This window comes from Petromyzon marinus, chromosome 9 (genome assembly GCF_048934315.1).
Source record: "Petromyzon marinus isolate PM22_M1 ecotype Great Lakes invasive population chromosome 9, UKy_Petmar_22M1.pri1.0, whole genome shotgun sequence".
NCBI lineage: Eukaryota > Metazoa > Chordata > Hyperoartia > Petromyzontiformes > Petromyzontidae > Petromyzon > Petromyzon marinus.
Genome location: NC_133675.1, coordinates 14,396,679 through 14,416,683, shown reverse-complemented (window position 1 = coordinate 14,416,683; position 20,005 = coordinate 14,396,679). Strand labels below are relative to the sequence as shown.

The 20,005-nt window shown below is 39.6% G+C and overlaps 1 protein-coding gene across 8 annotated transcripts in view; it reads left to right on the top strand.

Annotated features, from left to right (window-relative positions):
- The window catches only part of LOC116940471 (Kv channel-interacting protein 4-like), a 390,068-nt gene that overhangs the window by 325,240 nt on the left and 44,823 nt on the right, over nt 1–20,005 (top strand). Inside the window, exon 1 of one of the 8 annotated variants that reach the window (XM_076065927.1) lies at nt 9,446–17,952. The exons of the other annotated variants lie outside the window; for them this stretch is intronic. Within the exon in view, the coding sequence (XP_075922042.1) occupies nt 17,777–17,952 (176 nt within the window). The 5' untranslated portion in view covers nt 9,446–17,776. Of the gene's footprint in view, nt 1–9,445; nt 17,953–20,005 lie in introns of those variants that run through there. 8 annotated transcript variants of the gene reach the window in all.

Below are 20,005 nucleotides of genomic sequence, written 5' to 3'. Positions count from 1 at the left end.
AGGTCGACAGATACCCTTGGTGGGGCGTCACAAGAGGGGGAGAAGGTGCCCTTGGTGGGGCGTCACAAGAGGGGGAGAAGGTGTACCTCTGCCGGGCGGGGGGACGGATACTGCTCAGGTTAACACGTAGCGGTAGGTTTTCACGATCAACGTTATCCATAATAGAGAGGGGGTTTTTTGGGGGGGTGGTTAGATCGCGTTAACTAAAATGTGTCGTTAAACCCGCCAACACCTGACACGGCCAATGGGTAAGGGTTGTCATGTAAATAAAGATGTGCCGTTTAGTTACTAGTTCAGCACACCGGTGCGTTGGAGAGTAAACCCATAACATTTACAATTTGAGTATCGTGACGTTTCACCGGTAATAACAACCAACCTCTTCAAGCGACAGCCAGAATTATACTGCCGCAAATATTCAAAGCCCGGCTGCACTATGGACCAAGTATTAACGGGGGCAGTATGCTCATCAAAAGAGTTAAACTCTGCATAAGAGTACGCGGTTGAAGTGTTCAGTCCCAATATGTTTTACTACGTATCAGCTGAAGATGTACACAAGTGCACACCCAGTTACTTTATACCACTGTGTGAAGTGTTTTTAGTCAGCACCTACTAAGGCCAGCGTTGGACACAAGGGGGGATAGTGTGGCCAGAACTAGGCCTGGTGTAATTGTCTTCCAACTGGTCATGCAAATTTTCACACTATACCATTCACACCATATACCAGGTATTCTAGTTATTACTATACTGCAAATGTGATTGTAGTAAAATTCAAATGATTCTGCAAGGCCAGAGATATTGCATTTTAATGTTGAAAACAAAACCACGGTAAAATTTTGCTTTGAATTTGTTGAATGATAATTAACATGATTGTGGAGTTTGTAAATGTGATTAATATCCTCATTAGATGAAATGTATACATTCGCAACAACAATAACTCTTACTGGTCCTTAACTTTAACCACAAGATGCTTGTGGTTAAAGTTGTAACATAAAAAAATGCTACGAAATATGAATGACTACACACCAGTGCATTATTATATGCATTCTCACAACCGCACACACATCACCAGCGACACTGTTTACCATTCCAACCATGTGTGTTTGCACAGAGCGGAAATGTATTAAGACTTTTGGGAATCTGTGCAGCCATATGGCAAGATAAGTGGACAATGCCGTTAGCGATCTTGAAAGCCTAAAAATGAAGCTAACACGGCGATGCTGTTGAACTATTATTTGAAATGTCAAAGCAAATCTAAAGCCCGAAGGTGTGTGCGTGTTAGCGAATATAAAATATTTGCCTGATAAAGAAACTCCTTTTGTCCTGAATGCATGATTTGGTGACGCTGCATTTGTACTTTTTGGTAGTGAAGAAAGGTCATCAGGCTAAAGTTAAATTGCTTTTGAGAAACTCATAGCACCCAACAGGACAGGCTAATATGACGAAGTAATGTCCAATATTAAGTTGCACGTTTCGCTGAAGCTGCACGGACACTGAACATGCCTTAAGCGAGATCCAGACCGGGAATACCAAATGTAATTCTTACATCCAATCACTTTTACCACGCATGTGATTGTACGGTATGTGATGGGACTCAATACAAGCAGTGGATACTTTTATCTCTGATGTCAGATATATGGATTGGATTTGAACAGATCCTACAACTGAGCTTCGTGGACTTACATTTGTTACAACAGGTGGCGGGGACACAGGCTACCTACAGCTTCAATCCTGACAGAGCAGTGGAGGTTTGTGTTCATTCTGCTTCAAGGGATTGTCATGGCTTGGGCGATGTGCAGGTGGCCTGGGGAAAGCAGACTTAATGATCGAATGGGGGAAGTGACCCACAGGCGTTCCCATCCCACGTGACCGAGGCCAAGGATGGGCTCAGAGCGATATCTGTCGCTTAGGGTGAGCAGAGATACCGCGGACCTGAACATAATACCCAATTTTGATTTAAAGCTTTCGTGACTGCAGGGATTCATATTCTTGGTTCTTTCGGTAAAGTCACGTTGAAGGGAAACAATAAAATAATAAAACGTGACTAAAATATATTATTTTATTGTTTCCCTTCAACGTGACTTTACCGAAAGAACCAAGAATATATAATACCCAATGTTTGCCCTTGGCAAAATAGATACATTAAAATTCACATCACATGCACACAACAAAAATCATTTTCATAAAGTAACCTTAAAATAATAATAATACTGGCAGTGCCCTTTTCCCAGCGTGGCACTTGTCCTTCATTGGGCCCATTAACGTGTAACCCTTTTGGCACGCGTTATTTAAATATGGGGATAAACGGTCATTCGAACAGCGGTGGTTGTTGTGTCTGTTGTTCGTGCAAGTAGCCCTGCAACTTATAACGCTTGCGCTGTCTCCATGATAATGCGAGGCCCATGGTTGAGTTGCACTCCAATGAGCCACCTGGTGGATTTTAATTTTACCAACATTTAGTATAGGTCCAGACATGGCATCCTTGTTAACTTAGAATTTGGCCAAATGTTTTCCATCTTGAATGAACTAAAACTCACGTGTTCAGCTAAAGTAAGTTGTAGCCATGTAAACGGTTTGTTTCAGTTTCCAATTTCTCTTTGCAATTATATTCGAGTAAAAGATAAAGGTGCAGCACTGCAATTGCCCGCTCACGTCACTGTTGACGGAAGCGCCTCCGTTTGAAGAGGTGGGAGTTCCCACTCTTTACCTCACCACACACGAACCTGCCGATCGATTGTGGTGTACCCACCCATGCTGCTCGATGCGTAGAGAGTGTTGAATTTAGGAACACGTGCCCTCTGTTTAAAATACCACGGCGAGAGATGAAACTGACGACCTCCGGGGTGGCTCAGTATTACACCACGGCTGCATCCACACATCTCCGTATATTCTGCATACGATTGGTTCAATTTAGATTGGGGCACGTGGTCAAGCAGTTACTACCAGTTAATTTACTTTCCCATTATTTCACACAAACAAAGGTTGGCTCACTTAGCTAATGCACCATGCCAGGATATACAATGATTTCCCTTCGTCGTGCAAGGGTTAAGCTCTGAAGCGGACAAATGAAAATAAATTAAACGTGCCCGGCAGCAAAACATGATTACTATCTTTTTTCACAATATAAAAATAATCACGCTGATTATATAAATGGTATTAAGCATAGCACGCGATGCGCTGCAAAGTGGATATTTGTGACACTGGTACACACAAAGTACGCCCGTGTCATAGCTCTCAATTGCCACTCTGGAAAGTGGGCCCGCGATTCTGTTTCTCGCAGAAGTTTAAAGAAGATAATCCAAACAATTTCTGAGTAGGGCGATATGTGAGGGTACACTCCATTCTGCTTCTCTGACATCACGGAGGAAACATTATCTTCTGTTGAAAGTTGATACGTGGCAAAGAAGATTATGAAGTCAAATTTGTAATCGTGGCAAAAAGGATGAGCATTCTTACGATACCATAGCTCAAGTTCCTTGCCTGTATTTAAATTCTATTCGTGAATTTATGACCAAGTGAAATCATATTTTAATTGAAAACACCATCCCGTACAACAACGTAAAATACTATTAACTAAGCCATTACTTTCTACAAATTGCAGCTTTAAGGTAAAATTAGTTCTCGTAATTTTTGAAAGTTTTATTATCTCATAATACGGACAGCATAAAGCACAGTTAAACCCAATTAAATTGTTCATCAGTTATTAATCTGACATAAATATAAAATGTTTCATTTGCAGTGCAGATGCTTTCAAAATTGAATTTTAGTGATGTCATAATTTTGGAATGACATTTATTTCCCTTATTACGTTCAATTAAATAAAACTGCACATTTTTTTTAAATTACTTTTCGTACATTAAAGTAATCCTAACCATATTGGCAGTTATAAACGGTGTGGGTATATATTATTCCCAGATTGCACTGCAATGCTTGCTTACACCTCCCTCCCACTTTGTGTGATGTCCAGCACCATGTGCTGCGTTCAGTACACACACTGGACTGGACCAGTACATTGGCACATAGTTCATAAAATAAAAATGCCCATGCTTCGTAACAAAGCGCTTTTCTTTGTACGTTAAACACTTAAAACAAAATGGAACGTGGCATTTGACTTTGAAAGCATTTTCCTTCTTCAGGTAAATCGTCATGTATTTTCACCTTGTGAAAAAAAACACTCTAATCTACGTAGGGGTCAGTCTGTCCTTAGAATAGCTAGACAGTTGACTTGACGACGTAATACGTACAGTACATAGTGGGACTCATTTGACTTACCCTATAGGGGATAACCGAGTCCAACCTGGCTTGGGTTTGACCTTTTGAGTTTAATATCAAGAGCCTTAACGTGATTAAACACACTGTTCGGTGATGTTGCTGCATTGGCAGTGGTTCACGAATACAATTTACAAGAAAAACTCAACACGTCGATCAATTACACCTCCTTAGAAGGAAGTATATATAATTTATCACGTTTCGAACAATGGCCCAACTTCATGACACACAAAATGATTAACTTCGTGCGTAATTATTATCAGAGCAACCGAGGCTTAACGACTATGATATGAACATTATTCGATTCATTCCTATGCTTAATACATATGTGCAGAACGTTTTCATTATATATTGGGTATGAAATTGAAAGAGTTGTACTAAGAATCCGTAACTGCGACTGAATTATGCATGAGCAGATATGACTTTATTTATTTTGCCTAATTTAGCAGTCAAAATGGATGTTAATTACTTCGGATTAGAGATGAATAAAAAAAAATCTAATTGCAGTATTCAAATCTCTTTGCCAGAGGAAACTGAAATAATTTGCACCTAAGACGTGTGTAACACAGATTTTGGAGAATTCTTTGAGGAAAAAAAACACTGTCCAACTCTGTGTTTTTGGACATTGTATTTTGATTATGCCCTGTTTAAGAATTGCATTCATATTTGCTTAAAGTTTAAACTTGGTGGCTGTTAAACGTTAATGCATGACCGGAGTTGTTTTGGTTAGCAATTCCACCTTTTTTCATCTTCTTTTGAGGAATATTATTGTATTAGTGCAGTATATAGCATGGCGATATACCAAAGCTACGGTTAAACTAATTCTACAAATTCGTCAAATAAACTGCTCTAAATGAAAAAAAAAATGCCCACGTGCTATGAAACCGGGACCGTTGGCCAAAATCTCATCGAATTTATATTTGAATGTTTAATGTTGAGCTTTATTTTACCAGGTAAGGCCCCACTGAGCTGTATAGTTCTTATTCAGAAGCGACCTGGCCACAAATTATAGCTCAACGATGTGGCTTATCACGTGGAAATGTTTTCTAAATATCCACACGACCACGGGGAGAGCACGCATCAGGGTCAGGATCGAATCGACGACGTCTCCTGTATACCAGGCGAGGGAGTTAACAGCTCACGACTATGGTACCCTGTCCCTTTTAGCGCAGTGTTATTCGCAAATTTGCGTGTGGACTGCTGCCAACAAGTAATCTGTGTATGATTCGTTTTTTTTCTCTCCATAATAAGCCAAGTAGCAACCAGTACTTGAGCTAAATATATGCTGCTTAACATATTTAGCACAAATAGCAAAGCGCAGTGGGGGAACCACGAGGCCTATGGCTCACACACTCACAGTATGCATACAACACATTAGGGAGAGTCATGCAACTATTTTAGTTGTAATGTATAACAATGAGAGCATGTCTTAAACATACATCCAACTTGAACGTTTTATTTTGCTAGGAATTTGATTGTTTTAAAGACAAGCAGAAACGTAATTATGTTTGATCTTTTCTATTATATCTCAAAACGTAACACTCATTCTTCATCAGTGGGATACTGAGAGTCGCTCGACTGGATAGAGGCAGCCATGATGGTCAGATAGATTTCGATTTAAAGCTTTCGTGACTGCAGGGATTCATATTCTTGGTTCTTTCGGTGAAGTCACGTAGAAGGGAAATAATAAAATAATACGAATAAAACATACTAAAATAAAATTCTCACGACGTTTCGGCCACAACGCAAGCAGCCGTCCTCAGGTGTGATGAAAAGACAGCGTCCGAATGAACACTGCTAAGCTTGGCAGCGTCTTTTAAGCTGGGTGGGATAGATATTCTGTGAGAGGGTGAGATAAAATGTACTCCCCTTGGCAAACCTGCACACTGACCAACATAGTGAAGTATAGATCTACCAGTCATGGCATTGGCTGGGAAAGTGAAGGAGCAGTGGATGCTGAAAAAAAATCACTGGGTACAAATAGGACACTTTCTTGATTGACCATTACTATATAGGACACGTGGACCCTCTGGCAAGATAACCTTGTCAAACTGTAGGCAGCACGGGGTTAAAATAAATTACGGCATATTTGGACGCTGCAACGCTGTGATTTATGGGGTCAACAAGACAAGATGGATAGATTGAAATGAGATGGTGACGGGTGATTACACACTCTAGCATTCCAAGCAAAAGGTTGAGAAGCATCTATCAGGAGTATTAAGTTAGGGTGACGTTTAGATACTGTGATGTGGCGGTATTTTATGTCTGTCCACCACACGAGACGGCAGATGATGCCAGGGGAATGTTTAACGGTGTGCTTGAGTTTGTCCAGCACACGAGACTCATTCATGATGTTTTGCATGTAGGACACTTGAATGCACAAGTGGGCACTCAAGTATGATGAGTGGGTAGATGCGCTCGGCCCGCATGGGAAAGGATGGAGGATATTCACATTCTTGGTTTCTTTCGGTAAAGTCACGTAGAAGGGAAATGAAAAAAAAACACTTTTTTCCAATTTTCTTGCTGTGGTTTTCACACCTGATGATGATTGCTTGTGTGTAGCAATCGAAACGTCGTGAGAATTTATTGTTTTATTTTTATTATTTTATTATTTCCCTGCTACGTGACTTTACCGAAAGAACCAAGAATATGAATCCCTGCAGTCACGAAAGCTTTAAATCGAAAGATGGAGGATATATTTTACATTTGGTCAAGCAGAAATAGGTCCTGGGTGTATATGGGGGTTGAGGGAGAGGGGACAGTAATAATACAATTGCAAAATAGGGGAGGTGAATGTATTTCTTTACTTTTATTTCACCTTCATTTAACCAGGTTAAAAAAAAAAACCCTTGAGGTTAAAAATCTCTTTTGGAGTTTGTATCTTCCATTTGGGTGTCTCGTCCAAAGGTAAACCTAAACACAGTCTCCTACCAAACACCATGCAGCTCCTTACCAATCCACTGCTGGATTAAAGCCTCCTCATGCTGGTTCATGTATGGGGGTTTGTTTGAACGTACGTGCTCGCGATTACTAGTGGAGGGGGAGGTTGGTGAAGGGGGTGGGCCTGTAGAGATTGCACTCGCTCCTCACATTAGCCGTCGCCAGGAATCAAATTCTGTTTACTGGATTCACAGCTAAGTGTACGATTTTAACCATTTCCTAAACATGTTAGTTTCCACGCAGGACATTTGACAAAAGGAGCTGTCGTAATGGTGAAGACCTTTAAAGAGTGTGTTCTCATCTTAGCTCTTTCATCTCCACCGAAGCAATACTGGACTTCCTTTGAACCAATTGACCTTTTTTTCTGACAAACTTGCTCGGCTAAGCCTGGATTTGTGCTGAAAAGGAACGGTTATCTGTCTCCCTGGAATAACTGCCAAAAAGGAAATTAGTGCACAGCTGAAGAGGGAATGAAACGCGAGCAAGCGAAGCAAAGTAAGTCGAGTACCACTGGCAGTAGTAGTAGCAGCAGCACCAAGACAGCCACCCCCCCTCCCCGGTGTCAAGGTCCCAGAAGCCACTCCAATGCGGGAACCGTCAGGGACTGTCAGGCAGAGGGGGCTCAGAGGTAACGCAACGAAGGGAAGTTCGGTGACCCAAAAAGTGTGGCGCGAGGCAAAAGAAATCAACAAATAACTGGCCCAGCGTTTTGTTTTGCACTCAAATCAGGAAATGAATGATTACAGGAAAATAATGTGATTTTTTTTCCTCATGTCTTTATTGCGTGAGAAGTTGCACCATTGCCCATGGGATATACGTTTTGTAATTTCCAATTCGTATTAAACGCTGCAGTAGTATCGGCATTTTTCAACCCAGCAAAATAAATCACTGACCACGCATTATAGGGCAGTGCAGCAGTCCAGCACGCAGCTTGCTATCCGAAGGATGTGATTTCAAATGCTGGTTGGAGGTCAACTCAACACATCATCTTTCGTGGGAGAATAAAATTAGTCGCACTTTGCTGGGAAGTCAACAGTGGTGGTTGCTCTATGGAACGACTTAACACCTGCCAAGAGGAATGTGGAATTTACACCACTTATATATAAAATATTGTAATGCAGCACTTGCAATATATATCAGGTTGTCAGGAAGCTAAATGATAAAATAATAAATAATAACAAATAAACAAAAAACCTGACATTTTTCATCATGACTCCCATAACAGATCAGAGTAAGAACCACACTGCTTACAGAGCTGGTATGAACAGGCACAGCTACAAATACACTGCAGCCCAGTCAGCAACTATAGCCCTCATTACTTTTACCCAATAGACCCTGCTAAACAAAAAATGCCTTTTGATAAACGAACAACCCAGGGAGTGAATACATACATATTTTAAACAAATCTCTGCTGCATTTGGTTCTCAATATTTTGTTTTGTTGTCGACTGAGCTCTTTCAAACTCATTTAAAGTGAGAAGTGGCATATTCCTGTTTTCCCTACATTCAAAAAAGCAGCCTTTATTGAAGTCTGTTCACACGATCGCAGTGTCTTAATTTGGAAGTCTCAACGTTACGTAAAAAAAATTGCCTTCAATATTTGGCAGCTGCACGCTACAATACTAAACAGTTTTGTCTAGATGGATGTTTCCTAAATGCAATAAAGTTATTTGTAAAACATTTTGGAGGCGTTCATTCACTTTCGTTAGTTTTGCGTGAACAATATGTGCCATATTGTATTCAATAAGAGTGCATTGAATGAGAGAAATGCAATTGCAGTGCATTTCTCAAGTAGAGAAGTCTGGGAACTAAAAAATGAAGTAGAACCCTGACTTTAAAGCTTTCGTGACTGCAGGAATTCACACTCTTTGGGTCTTTCGGTAAAGTCACGTAGAAAGAAAAGTAATAAAATAAAAATCACGACGTTTCGATCGCAACACAAGCAATCGTCTTCAGGTGAAAAAATACGGCACTGTATTTAAACTTTTTTTTTATCTACGTGACTTTACCGAAAGACCCAAAGAATATGAAGTAAAACTATGAGACTATTTCAACGGCACAATTACCATTTCAATAAACATTTCACTGCCATACATTTCTAAAGGAAAATAAATTCGTGATACTCACCCTTCTAAAGTCGAAGCTTCCTTTTTAAAACAAGGATTCAGATGCAGTGTTGGATGACTTGATTATCAAATTTTGATTTAAAGGTTTCGTGACAGCAGGGATTCATATTCTTGGTTCTTTCGGTAAAGTCACGTAGAAGGGAAACAATAAAATAATAAAATATAAAACAATAAAATTCTCACGACGTTTCGACTGCAACACAAGCAATCATCATCAGGTGTGAAAACCACAGCAAGAAAATTTTAAAAAAGTGTCGGTTTTTTTAACGTATTATAATTATTTTATTGTTTCCCTTCTACGTGACTTTACCGAAAGAACCGAGGACTTGATTATCGTTTTACTCAGTAGACCCAAATTGTGGCTTTATATTTCTCAGTGGATATAAGCCTTTGGCAATATACCTCATAATGAGTGGTTTAAGTTTAATATTTTTCTTTAATGTTATTGAAGTCCCACCTCTACTTAAAATGTTTTCACTTGACATGCAATGAAATGTGCTCCTAATTCACCCCATGGGTTTTGCACATGCAGTATTCCAGCCTTTTGGAAAAACACTATCTCAATCTAACTTTGGGGATAATAATCAGACATTATAATAACTAGAGGTGTGAATGGTGTTGACTTAAACTATTCCCTCTCGTGCTAAATTTTTTAGATTTATTCCCAGGCCATATATTGCTACTTTATGATCTTCATATGCCATTTAAAAAAAATGTCCCTGAAAACCCAACACTAAAAATGAACAATTCATGCTGCTATTAAATGGAAAATGATATAACATGATTAAAGATAAATATCATAATTTTTACGATCATTTTACGAGCGTACGCAGACCAATCTAGTTGCACACGTGATCAATTTGACTACTAGGCGGAGCGGTAGTGAAGTAGCGAGTGCACTGTGCTCCGAACCCGGCGATACGAGTTAAGATTCCAGCTACAGCGGTGACGAAAATCTGAATCGGTCCTGGGCCCTCCCTTCCTCGGCCTATACAATGAGTACTTGGCAAGAAATGTGAACGTTAGCTTTGGAGAGACTACAGCGGACAAGCATGGTGCAGGCCACTCTCTCTCTCTATATATACAAGGTAGTGGCATGGTGATTGCCACGCAGGGCTGTGGTCCCAGTAACTCGAGTTTGATTGCGGGCCATTGGCGATTGGTATTGTGTCTGAAAATGGTGTGCTTGGGTCTGGCTTGTCAACAGTGTCATCATGATCAGCACGCAGCTGTTCGTCTTTTGTCTGGGAGCCCATCGCACATGCTCTGTGCGCGATGACATGAAATTAATAAGACGAGCGCAGGAGAATATGAGTTTTCATTGTAAGAGTGTCGTCAAATTTGTTTTTGTTCAATATAAAACCTGAAAGGAGCTAAATGAGATTAGTGTTCGAGTTTACTTTTGTAATCTCTGATAATGTTTAGAAAATATATTTTTTACAGACGAATGACCTACAAACGTGACGAAAATACACGATTCGTAATGAAGATTTGGGTCGGTTTGCGTAAGTAAAATGCTAATGTGTCGTACACCGTGCGCCACCTGGCGGGGAGCGGTGGGCGTAGCGGTTAGCGCTACGAACCCGATGACCCGAGTTCGATTCCCGCTCACCGCCAACAGCATTGACGATTATTTGAACCGGTCGTGGGCCTCCACTAGGTCGACTCAGCCTCAAATTAGTACCTGGTGCGGTGTGTAGTAAACATCACCACTGGGGAGACAAAGGCGGCCGGGAGTGGTGTTGGCCACCCACCCCCTTCGTGTGCCCCAGCAGTCTGTTGAGGCTACACGGGGGGTCTTTGTCTTTTGTCCACCCGACACAGCCAATAATAAAGTTGTCACGCAAGGAACTAAAGAGGAGAACTATAGACAACATTGAATAATTTTAGCAAGGCCTTTGCCTCATAGTTGCAACCAGCATCAGGCGATTGCCACGATCAAGAAAATCTCACAATCTAACCTAAATAAATAAACGATGACTCATAATATTGACCGCGGAAGCGTACGAGTGAAAGAAATTACACTTATGTTTTGACACTATTGCGTCACAAAATAAAATAAGATTATCCTAAAAAGGCAATGAAATAAGTAAGCCTTTTTGCACATCGAGAATGAAAACGCAGCACTTTAAAGAAATTAATTGTATTTCCAAGAACGTGCGGGGTGAATTACATTCATTATTTTGTTGATTTTGCAATCCTCACTTTTATATGCCCATATAGAATATAATGACAAGTTGATATACGAGGAAATATTTCCAACAAATGGACCTCAAAGTTCTGACATTTTATTTTGGCGTCAAACTAAAATATTTACATCTTGCTAACAATATTCAAATTGCCCCACACTGACAAACTGCAATTTTAATAAGCATCTTTTTTGGATGCTCATTTAAAATGTGACATTTTTTTGTCAGTTGCTGGATTTGACATTTAATAACACTGTTAGAATAGACACGTCATTTATATAACAGTGGGGCAGACCGCAAAAGCATTAAAATGTTAGAAAATTGTATTAAAAAAGCAATTTTAAAGCAATATGTTTTCATATTAAGTGCCGTAATAAAACACAACACAAACCCTGTACATAACACATGAAGGCAACAGGTGCAATCATGTTGTCCCTCTCACATGGTATATAAGTTATGCAAAATGTATCTCTAATGTGCACATTAAATACACCAATGTGTGGAACTACAGTAACCTGTTATTGATCAATTTGACTAAAAACTATAGGGATAAATTAGTGGCCAATTTGACTTCAATTATTCATTCTAATAATCGGCATTCCTCTGCAACAGATAATACGAGACGGCTGTTATTTTCATACTCTTCCCACGATCCTGTACTCAGAGCACGAAAAGTAATCTGCTTTATCACGTACTGTAATGCAATTCCAAGATGATGTGAATTGTGAGTTTTTTTGTTAAATATTCCATATGATTAAAATAATATTCTCGCGAAAGAAATACATTAATAGGAGCACAAATTGAGCAATTTTAGTACGAACAATTAAATTAACCGCTCAATCCTCTATACTCGTCAATCTCACCTCTTTGGCTATCTATGATAAATCGTCCGAACTTCTTCTGCATTTCAATTAAACATTCATTTGTTCCACGAAAAACCCCATGTAGCAAGTTACCCAGATAGTTTTGCTGGGAAAGGCCCCGCAGCCACTAACCAATCGAGTTATGGTTGAGGAGTGGAGAGAAGCCCAAGCCAGCAGCCAGTATCATAAAAAGGAGACTTTATATGCCCTGGTCAATCCACTGCTGGTTGAAGGCCTCCCAATGCTGTGTTGGTTCGAGAGCTGTGTGTGGTAGCTCTTTAAGCACCCTTTCCGCGACGTAACGTGTACTAATCACTGCACCTGATACGAGTTAAATGATGACGTCACCCTGCTGCTCTATTTAAAACCGGGAGCAAGCGAGGGCTTTACCATTCTGGCGAATTGCCCGATGATGCTGGATGTATTTACCAGCGAAACGTCGTACTCAAAATGTTTAAATGTTGTGGATTCACTCTTCAACACACCGGTGGGCTAAAGTAGTGAATTATTTGTCTTTTGTCAACGTGACACTTTTGTTGCTGATTGGCCGTGTTGGGTGGTAGAGGGTTACGACACATTTATAAATAACGCGATCTAACCCAAAAACCTTTATTATGAATAATATTGGTCGCGAAAGCCTACGTGTTAAACCGTACGGTACGTATTCACGTGCATTGCGTCTCTTGAAATATTGAGCTTTGTACCGAAGTCGGAAAAAACCGGCTCTCGTTATTTAGTTTGTCCACCCCTGTCCACGCGTGTTGTTATGACCATACTTGACCACACGCGTGAGTGAAATCAAACTCACGTTGCCAGTTTCATAGTAAACTGCACTGACCACCGCAACCATACAGCTGCAGTCCGCAATTAGATCATTCCCTTACAAAGAGAGCCCCCAACTCGACGTTACATTTATTTTTCCACCGAGCTGTACAGCACTCTACATATCTGAAATCATTAAAATCCCAAGGCCAAAGGCACCTCGCGCTGGACTCATTTATGCTCGTGCCTGTCGCTCATTAAGTGTTCTTCGAGTTGGATACACCAAACGGAGTGTCAATGCTGCTAAAGCTGCCAGATTGGTGATACTGCTGACTAACGCATATTTGTCACTCGAATGCAAATCTCACCAGCGTTGGGGCATTGCACCGGTATTCATCAAGCGATGATGTCTGTCATCCAGATTAAATGTCCAATCAGTTTACATGAGCCTTAAAATGCAGCTTCCATGAAAACCTTGCAATTAAGATTGCGTATTATTATTAATTATTATAAACAAAACAAATCCTGTCAGCACCGGCAAACCTCTTTTGGCATTATTTATAGCGGGATCAACACAAATGGACCGAGACATAATCCCAAGGACCTTTATTTATTGCATTTATTATGATCCACAATATTTGTTAGTGATTTTCCTTCAAATGTAATGCGTATGTGCGTGATTGTGCTATGCTGCGAAGGCCAAATGCATGAATACAAAAAAAACAATTCGGTTGCCTTAAAAGAGGGGCCTAGTGGTACATTCCTGTCCTGTATTAGATTTTAGTGGCAGGAATGTCTCAGAGTTGTCATGAATATACATTAGGAAAGTTTTTTTATTTTTAAAATCAGGTCACATATTCATACAGAGACACATTTTTCTTCGACAAGTTTGTTTAATGTCCTTGCAGAGTATGTTATTCGCCGAAAAGAAGCGGAGGCAGACCTTTGCAAAATTCAAGAAAAGTAATCAAATTTGATGAGAAACCATTGCATTGCACAGCATGCACCAGTTTAATAAGCATTACTGCTCTTTATGGGGTCTGGTATGAGTGCTAACAGCTCAGTACTTGCAGTCTATCAAAGGTAGCATAAATTGTTTTTTTTACATCACTGATCTTGCCTTTAAAGTTAAACTTTGTATTGATATTATTTTTGTACTTTTTTGTTAATTAAAATATATTTAAAATCCTAAGTTGCTATTGCATATTTGCCGTGAAATCATGCCATTATATATTGCAATTTATAACATTTGGATAATTTTAATAGGTGAATAATTTTATTTTGATGCATTCTAATGTAACGGTAAAGTGCGGAACTATTACGTTCGTACAAACTTTTGTAACCAACCATTTGTTAACCTGTCGCAATAGGTTAAAAGCTTGATTTGAAGCTTTTGTGGCTGCAGGAATTACTCTTTGTTTTTTTCGGAAAAGTCACCGAAAAAAACAAAGAGTAAGGTTAAAAGCGTTTGCGCATACATTACATCCATCCATTGCGTCCTTCTCTCTTGTAAACATGATGCAATACGAACAAACTTTCGGATAGAAAAGTTACATTGCCCTGAGGGACTTGTCTGATTGAATACTGGGAAAAATTAATTTAAAAAAATGTTCTAAAACTTGGAGGCGCACTTTAGTGTAAAAAATACAATTGGCAAATTTGCATCCTTTACATGCAGAATTTTTGGCACAGCTTCAAATTAGAAAAGAAATCGATCAGAGAATGGCCCCTGAAGTTGCAATAGCAGAACTACTTCTAAATCAACTGCAATAGGCCTCGTTATCAAAATTACGAGAACACCTTTATATGCCGTGCAACAATGTAATTTTGCATATCTATCAAGATTAAACATCTTTAACTCCGAGAGCTGGAATAAGCCAAATCAAGTTAACATTGTTCATGTAATGGCCTTTAATTAGCACTCATTCGTGAACTCGCTATGACCATCAATGCACTATCATTGAGAACTTTGTGAGCACAGTTTGCTCCCCAGATTCAAATCCAGACATGCATTATCTTAGTTTGGTGAAGACAATTTGATATGCTCAATTGCACTTTCCTATACATTAAAAACACAACTGGAGGGTGTAATGAAATCTAATTTTTCTACTTGACCGAATGCTTAAAATAAAGCACAATTAAGTGCATCTCTGCTGGACCTTGGCAGAATCTGTGCAGCATTCAACGAGTTGTCCAATGAGCCAGTGCAGTGAATACATTATTGAAATGCATCTCTTTGGTCAATTAACTGCTGTACCTTGCCTGAGACGCACGATGGTGGGAGGAATATTACGAGGAATATTACTCTGTCTTCAAAAGGCGTTGTGTGCCAATATGAGTGTGGCCATTCACAATACAGGAACGAATTACAATGTAGCCAATTTTAAACGTTGTTTTTGCAACACATGAATTATTCATTCAAATTTGTATTGTGTTCAAAATACCGTGAATGTAAAGATGTGTGAAGCATCTATTTACTATATGACACGTCATTGGCTATATTCCTCTTGTATTTTAATCTTCGCATTTTCAGGAAGAACGGGAAATACCACAATGTAATCCAGTATAAATAATAATGTTATTTGTAGAAGGCTTAGCATGCCAAGTGGCTAATGAGATTCATTTTGCCACTGGTGTGTCTATGTCACCTTCTCGCCCTTTGCTCTCTCTCTCTCGCCTCGTCATTCTGCTTGAGCTCAATCCACACTTTGTTCATTCCTCGTAAAGCGCCGTGGCCACGGCACTATATGAATGACGTTAAGATAAAAAAGAGATGCAATATCTCTAGGCACGTAGCATTTGACCGCCACACCCATGGCATGACTTGTCCATGAGTTGGGCTCACGCGGACAATGCATAGGCCACGTTTTGTGGTTGAGTGTAGCGCGTCAAGTGGCTGCAGGGTTGATATGAACCGATTACACACACACACCGCATATACAGTGCAGCAATAACAAATATTACATTCATACACGTGCGATTTGATGCGTGTACCACGGGCAAAATGAGTTTCTGAAGTCAATGAATGGATGCGTTGTTAAATGCCAGCTAACTACAGGAAAGTAACTGCATCGGAACGCTGAGCCAGCGCAGCTCACAATTCATGGTTTGGAATATGGCAAATCGTGATATTCCAGAGTCGGCAAGATTCTCGCACGCAAATTACACTGTGTAACAAAAAACACACACTTTTGTCCCTGGGTAGTAAGTGTTATTTCCTAATTGCCTATTCCTCAAAGGTACACACAATGGCTATTATACCCCACAAACTTTGCTTTTGTGACCAGGACAGTGATATTTTGAAAGGTACCTATTTTCAATGAGAACACGTGTGCATTTGTCTCTTTCGTTCACATAAAGTCCTGGTCACAAAAGCAAAGGTTGTGGGGAATAATAGTCGTTTTCTATACTTTTTAGGCATAAACAATTAAATAATAACACTTACTACCCAGGGACAAAAATCGTGTTACATAATGTTATTTTCTCGACTTTCATTCGGTATTTAACGGGGTCGTAAATAATTAGAAGCAATATGAACAAGTGGCTGAAACCGGCCGTGCCTATTGCAAAGTAATTGAGAAATATCATTTGCAGAGTTAAGCGTAAGGCCATTATCACTGACGTCTTTGAGAAAGAACACAGCTCACAGAGATAGATAAATTATTATAGGTGTTGCTTGAGCTTATCTAGAGCGTATGGGGGAAAAAGCAGATCATTAAAGTTTATCAGGCAACAGCCATGCCTCTTAGCATTAGACAGACATATTCCAAAGCAAAGTGTAAGTTTCCAGATGTTCCTTTTAAAATATATACACATATATAATTATATATTCAAGTGGGAGATCGTTATGGTGTGCGTATATTCCACTTTCAGTGTCAACTCTGCGAGTTTGCAAATGTTACATTTATTTAAGACAAGAAGATGGCTATAAAGCTTAATTATTATTTTGTCAGTAAAAATAGGTAGCCGAGATGTGTGCTTATTTTAAATTAAATTATCTTCATAATTCAGCGTCTGATTTATCTGTCAGAAGACAAGATGCGCTTGTTGCATCGGTAAGACACGGAGAGGGCACTACTTTTCAAAATATGCCACCAAATTAAGATACATTCGTATGGATGTCATCTCCTTTCTCAATATATATTCTAATAACTTCATCAAGCCAGAACTGAGGTAATTATTTATGAAGGAAATTACAATTCTAGTGCTTGGCTAGAAAAGCATCGGGGACGGGGGGGGGGGATACAGTATAATTAGTATTCCCTGTTACCGAAACTGGATTAGGTGCTGCTGTCCCACATCATAAAATACATGGCAGTGAATATCCAGCATTTGAACAAGTAATTATCGTTCCATTGTTTAGCTCCAGACGCGTATCGGGGTGATTCAGTGGGCAAAGTGAGACAATGATGATTAATAGCACCAGGTGCTTGTTGCATATGCTTCTTATTTATTGCCAAAGATTCTATGAATCTAATGACATTGGCCCCTAACTTCTATATTTTAAAAATACAACTCAGGTCGTCTCTCTTTCTCTTCTCCCAAGGGGTTATTAGCGAGCAGGTGCAGAGGGAGCACAGATATAAAGTGCACTTTATGTGCAGAGGGAGCACAGATATAAAGTGCACTTTATGTGCAGAGGGAACACAGATATAAAGTGCACTTTATATAAAGTACACTTTATACCTTTGTTCCCTGTGCACAAGCTCGCTACAGTGACGTCTCGGTGTTTCATGGCGGTGATTTTCTTCGGCTTGACGATCAGTCGGAGGGATCAAACGAATGCAAACTATCAGCTAAGCAGCACGTGAGTAAAGTAAAACGACCCTGGCTACTGAATAATAATGTCGCTGCTGCTGGTTGTTTCTCCTTCGGTGACCTCCAACTGCGAGGAGAAAGAGGAGGGAGAGATTAAAAAAAGGCCGTGGAAATTTGTTTAAAAAATATTTATCGAGGTTTATTCCAAGGCCATGCGTTCGGCATATACATTTGAAGATTGTTTTTGTTGTTGTTCAGGACGAAATGGTTATACTTTTTTTGTATCAATGTACAGTACTGGAATAACATGCAGTGGATGGTATATGTTACCCCTACTATTACATTAATTATTCATGTAAGTGCTGATGAGAGACCTGTATGATATACATGTTCACATGTTGTACAATAGCAAGCAACGCTAGGCCCATTTGAACACTGAGTACGATACTTTATGATCAACATTTGTAAATGTTATGGCCACCATGAAAGTCCATAATATAGCCTAATGTCACATTGCTAATGTATGGCCTGCTTACAATGTCTCCAAGTGATATCCAGAACTAACTTGCTGATTATTAGCATAATCGTTTCGTAAAATGCAAATCCCATAATATAATTGGTGTTAATTCGAATACGCTGTTAATTGCATTTCACGGTGGATTGCAACCTTTAACAATGTTCAGTAAATGTGGGCCAATTTTGAAGTTAGTATCATAATCAACCTCGCATTCCTTCAGTAATTAGAAATATGGAAATGTTTACAGCTAATTCATCGCCGCTGCTTGGGAGTCCGACGTGACTTTTTGGGCGTGCAGGCTGAGCTTAAACAGCGAAATAAAATAAAATAATCGCTACTGTATTCGCGTGAGCAGCCAAGCAGGAGCCATACCCATCGTGGAAGCATCATTTTGTTTTGGCCTGGGTGCTTATTGTTTTTTTATTGTATTTCTACATACGTGACTTTACCGAAAAAAAACAATGAGTAATTTATGAAGTCACGAAAAAGCTTTAATTCTTTATTTTTCAGATCCGATTGTGCCATAACGGCATCTTTTTTTTTAATGAGAAAAGTGTTATAATTGTGCTGTCGTAAGTTATTTCTTTAAAAGCCTCCACAAGTTGTCCCCATGTATTTGTATACAACTATTTTGAATATATGCTGCTAGTATCCTACAGGTTGCATGCGTAGAGTAAACATTTTTACTGAAGCTGTTGCATTATTTGCAGCTTGTAACTAGACAATAAAATGATAGTATTATTAGAATAAGTAATGCTGAGAAAATGTACGTATGAAGCAGTGTATAATAAAATAATAGCAAGCATTACTTTGAAGTGAACATTCAAAGAATATTGTTCTATTTCATAATTATTGAGAGATTATTTCGAAAGAAGCAGTATGTCGTAGTTTTGTGTAGCATTGTTTATCCAAATTGCATCTCACAATCGCTGAGGAACTACAGACAAGCTGGAAGGCATGCAGTAAGGCAGTGAGCTGGTGGTCAAGATCTGCAGTCCTCTATATATTAAGATGTTTTCAGCCAGTCTCTGAGTGTTTATACATAATGTCTCCGGTACTGAAATGTCATCAATAGTTTTAGTTGAATTCTTCCCCACCGTACGTTGCCAACCGTGCTAATCGGAGGTGCGGGGGAAGGACAACAAACTAAACACATAAAGCAGTTCTTAAGAAATGAGTTTTCAATTTAGATTTAAAAGTGCATAGCTCCAGTGGCTTCCTAATATCGGGAGGAAGAGCGTTCCAGACGGCCGCAGAAGCGCGTCTGAAAGCACGTGATGCAAGCAACCGTCATTGTTCCGATGGTTGGCCAAAAGCTGCTGCTGTGAGGATGAGCTGGAGTTCGCGTGATGATGGTCCTTGATATCAGCAAGGTATTGTGGTTCATTTGTGGCAAGCACTTTGCGTGTAATGAGCGTGACCTTATATAGCCTATACTTTTCCGTTTGGCACGCACCCAACCCATGACAATATCCTCTTTCTAATAGCCCCATGAAGCATTTATGTTGGGGATATTTATCTACAACTTCTAAGTTGCGTATTCAATCCTGAGAAACATGTCCAGCATAATGGACGAAAACAAAGC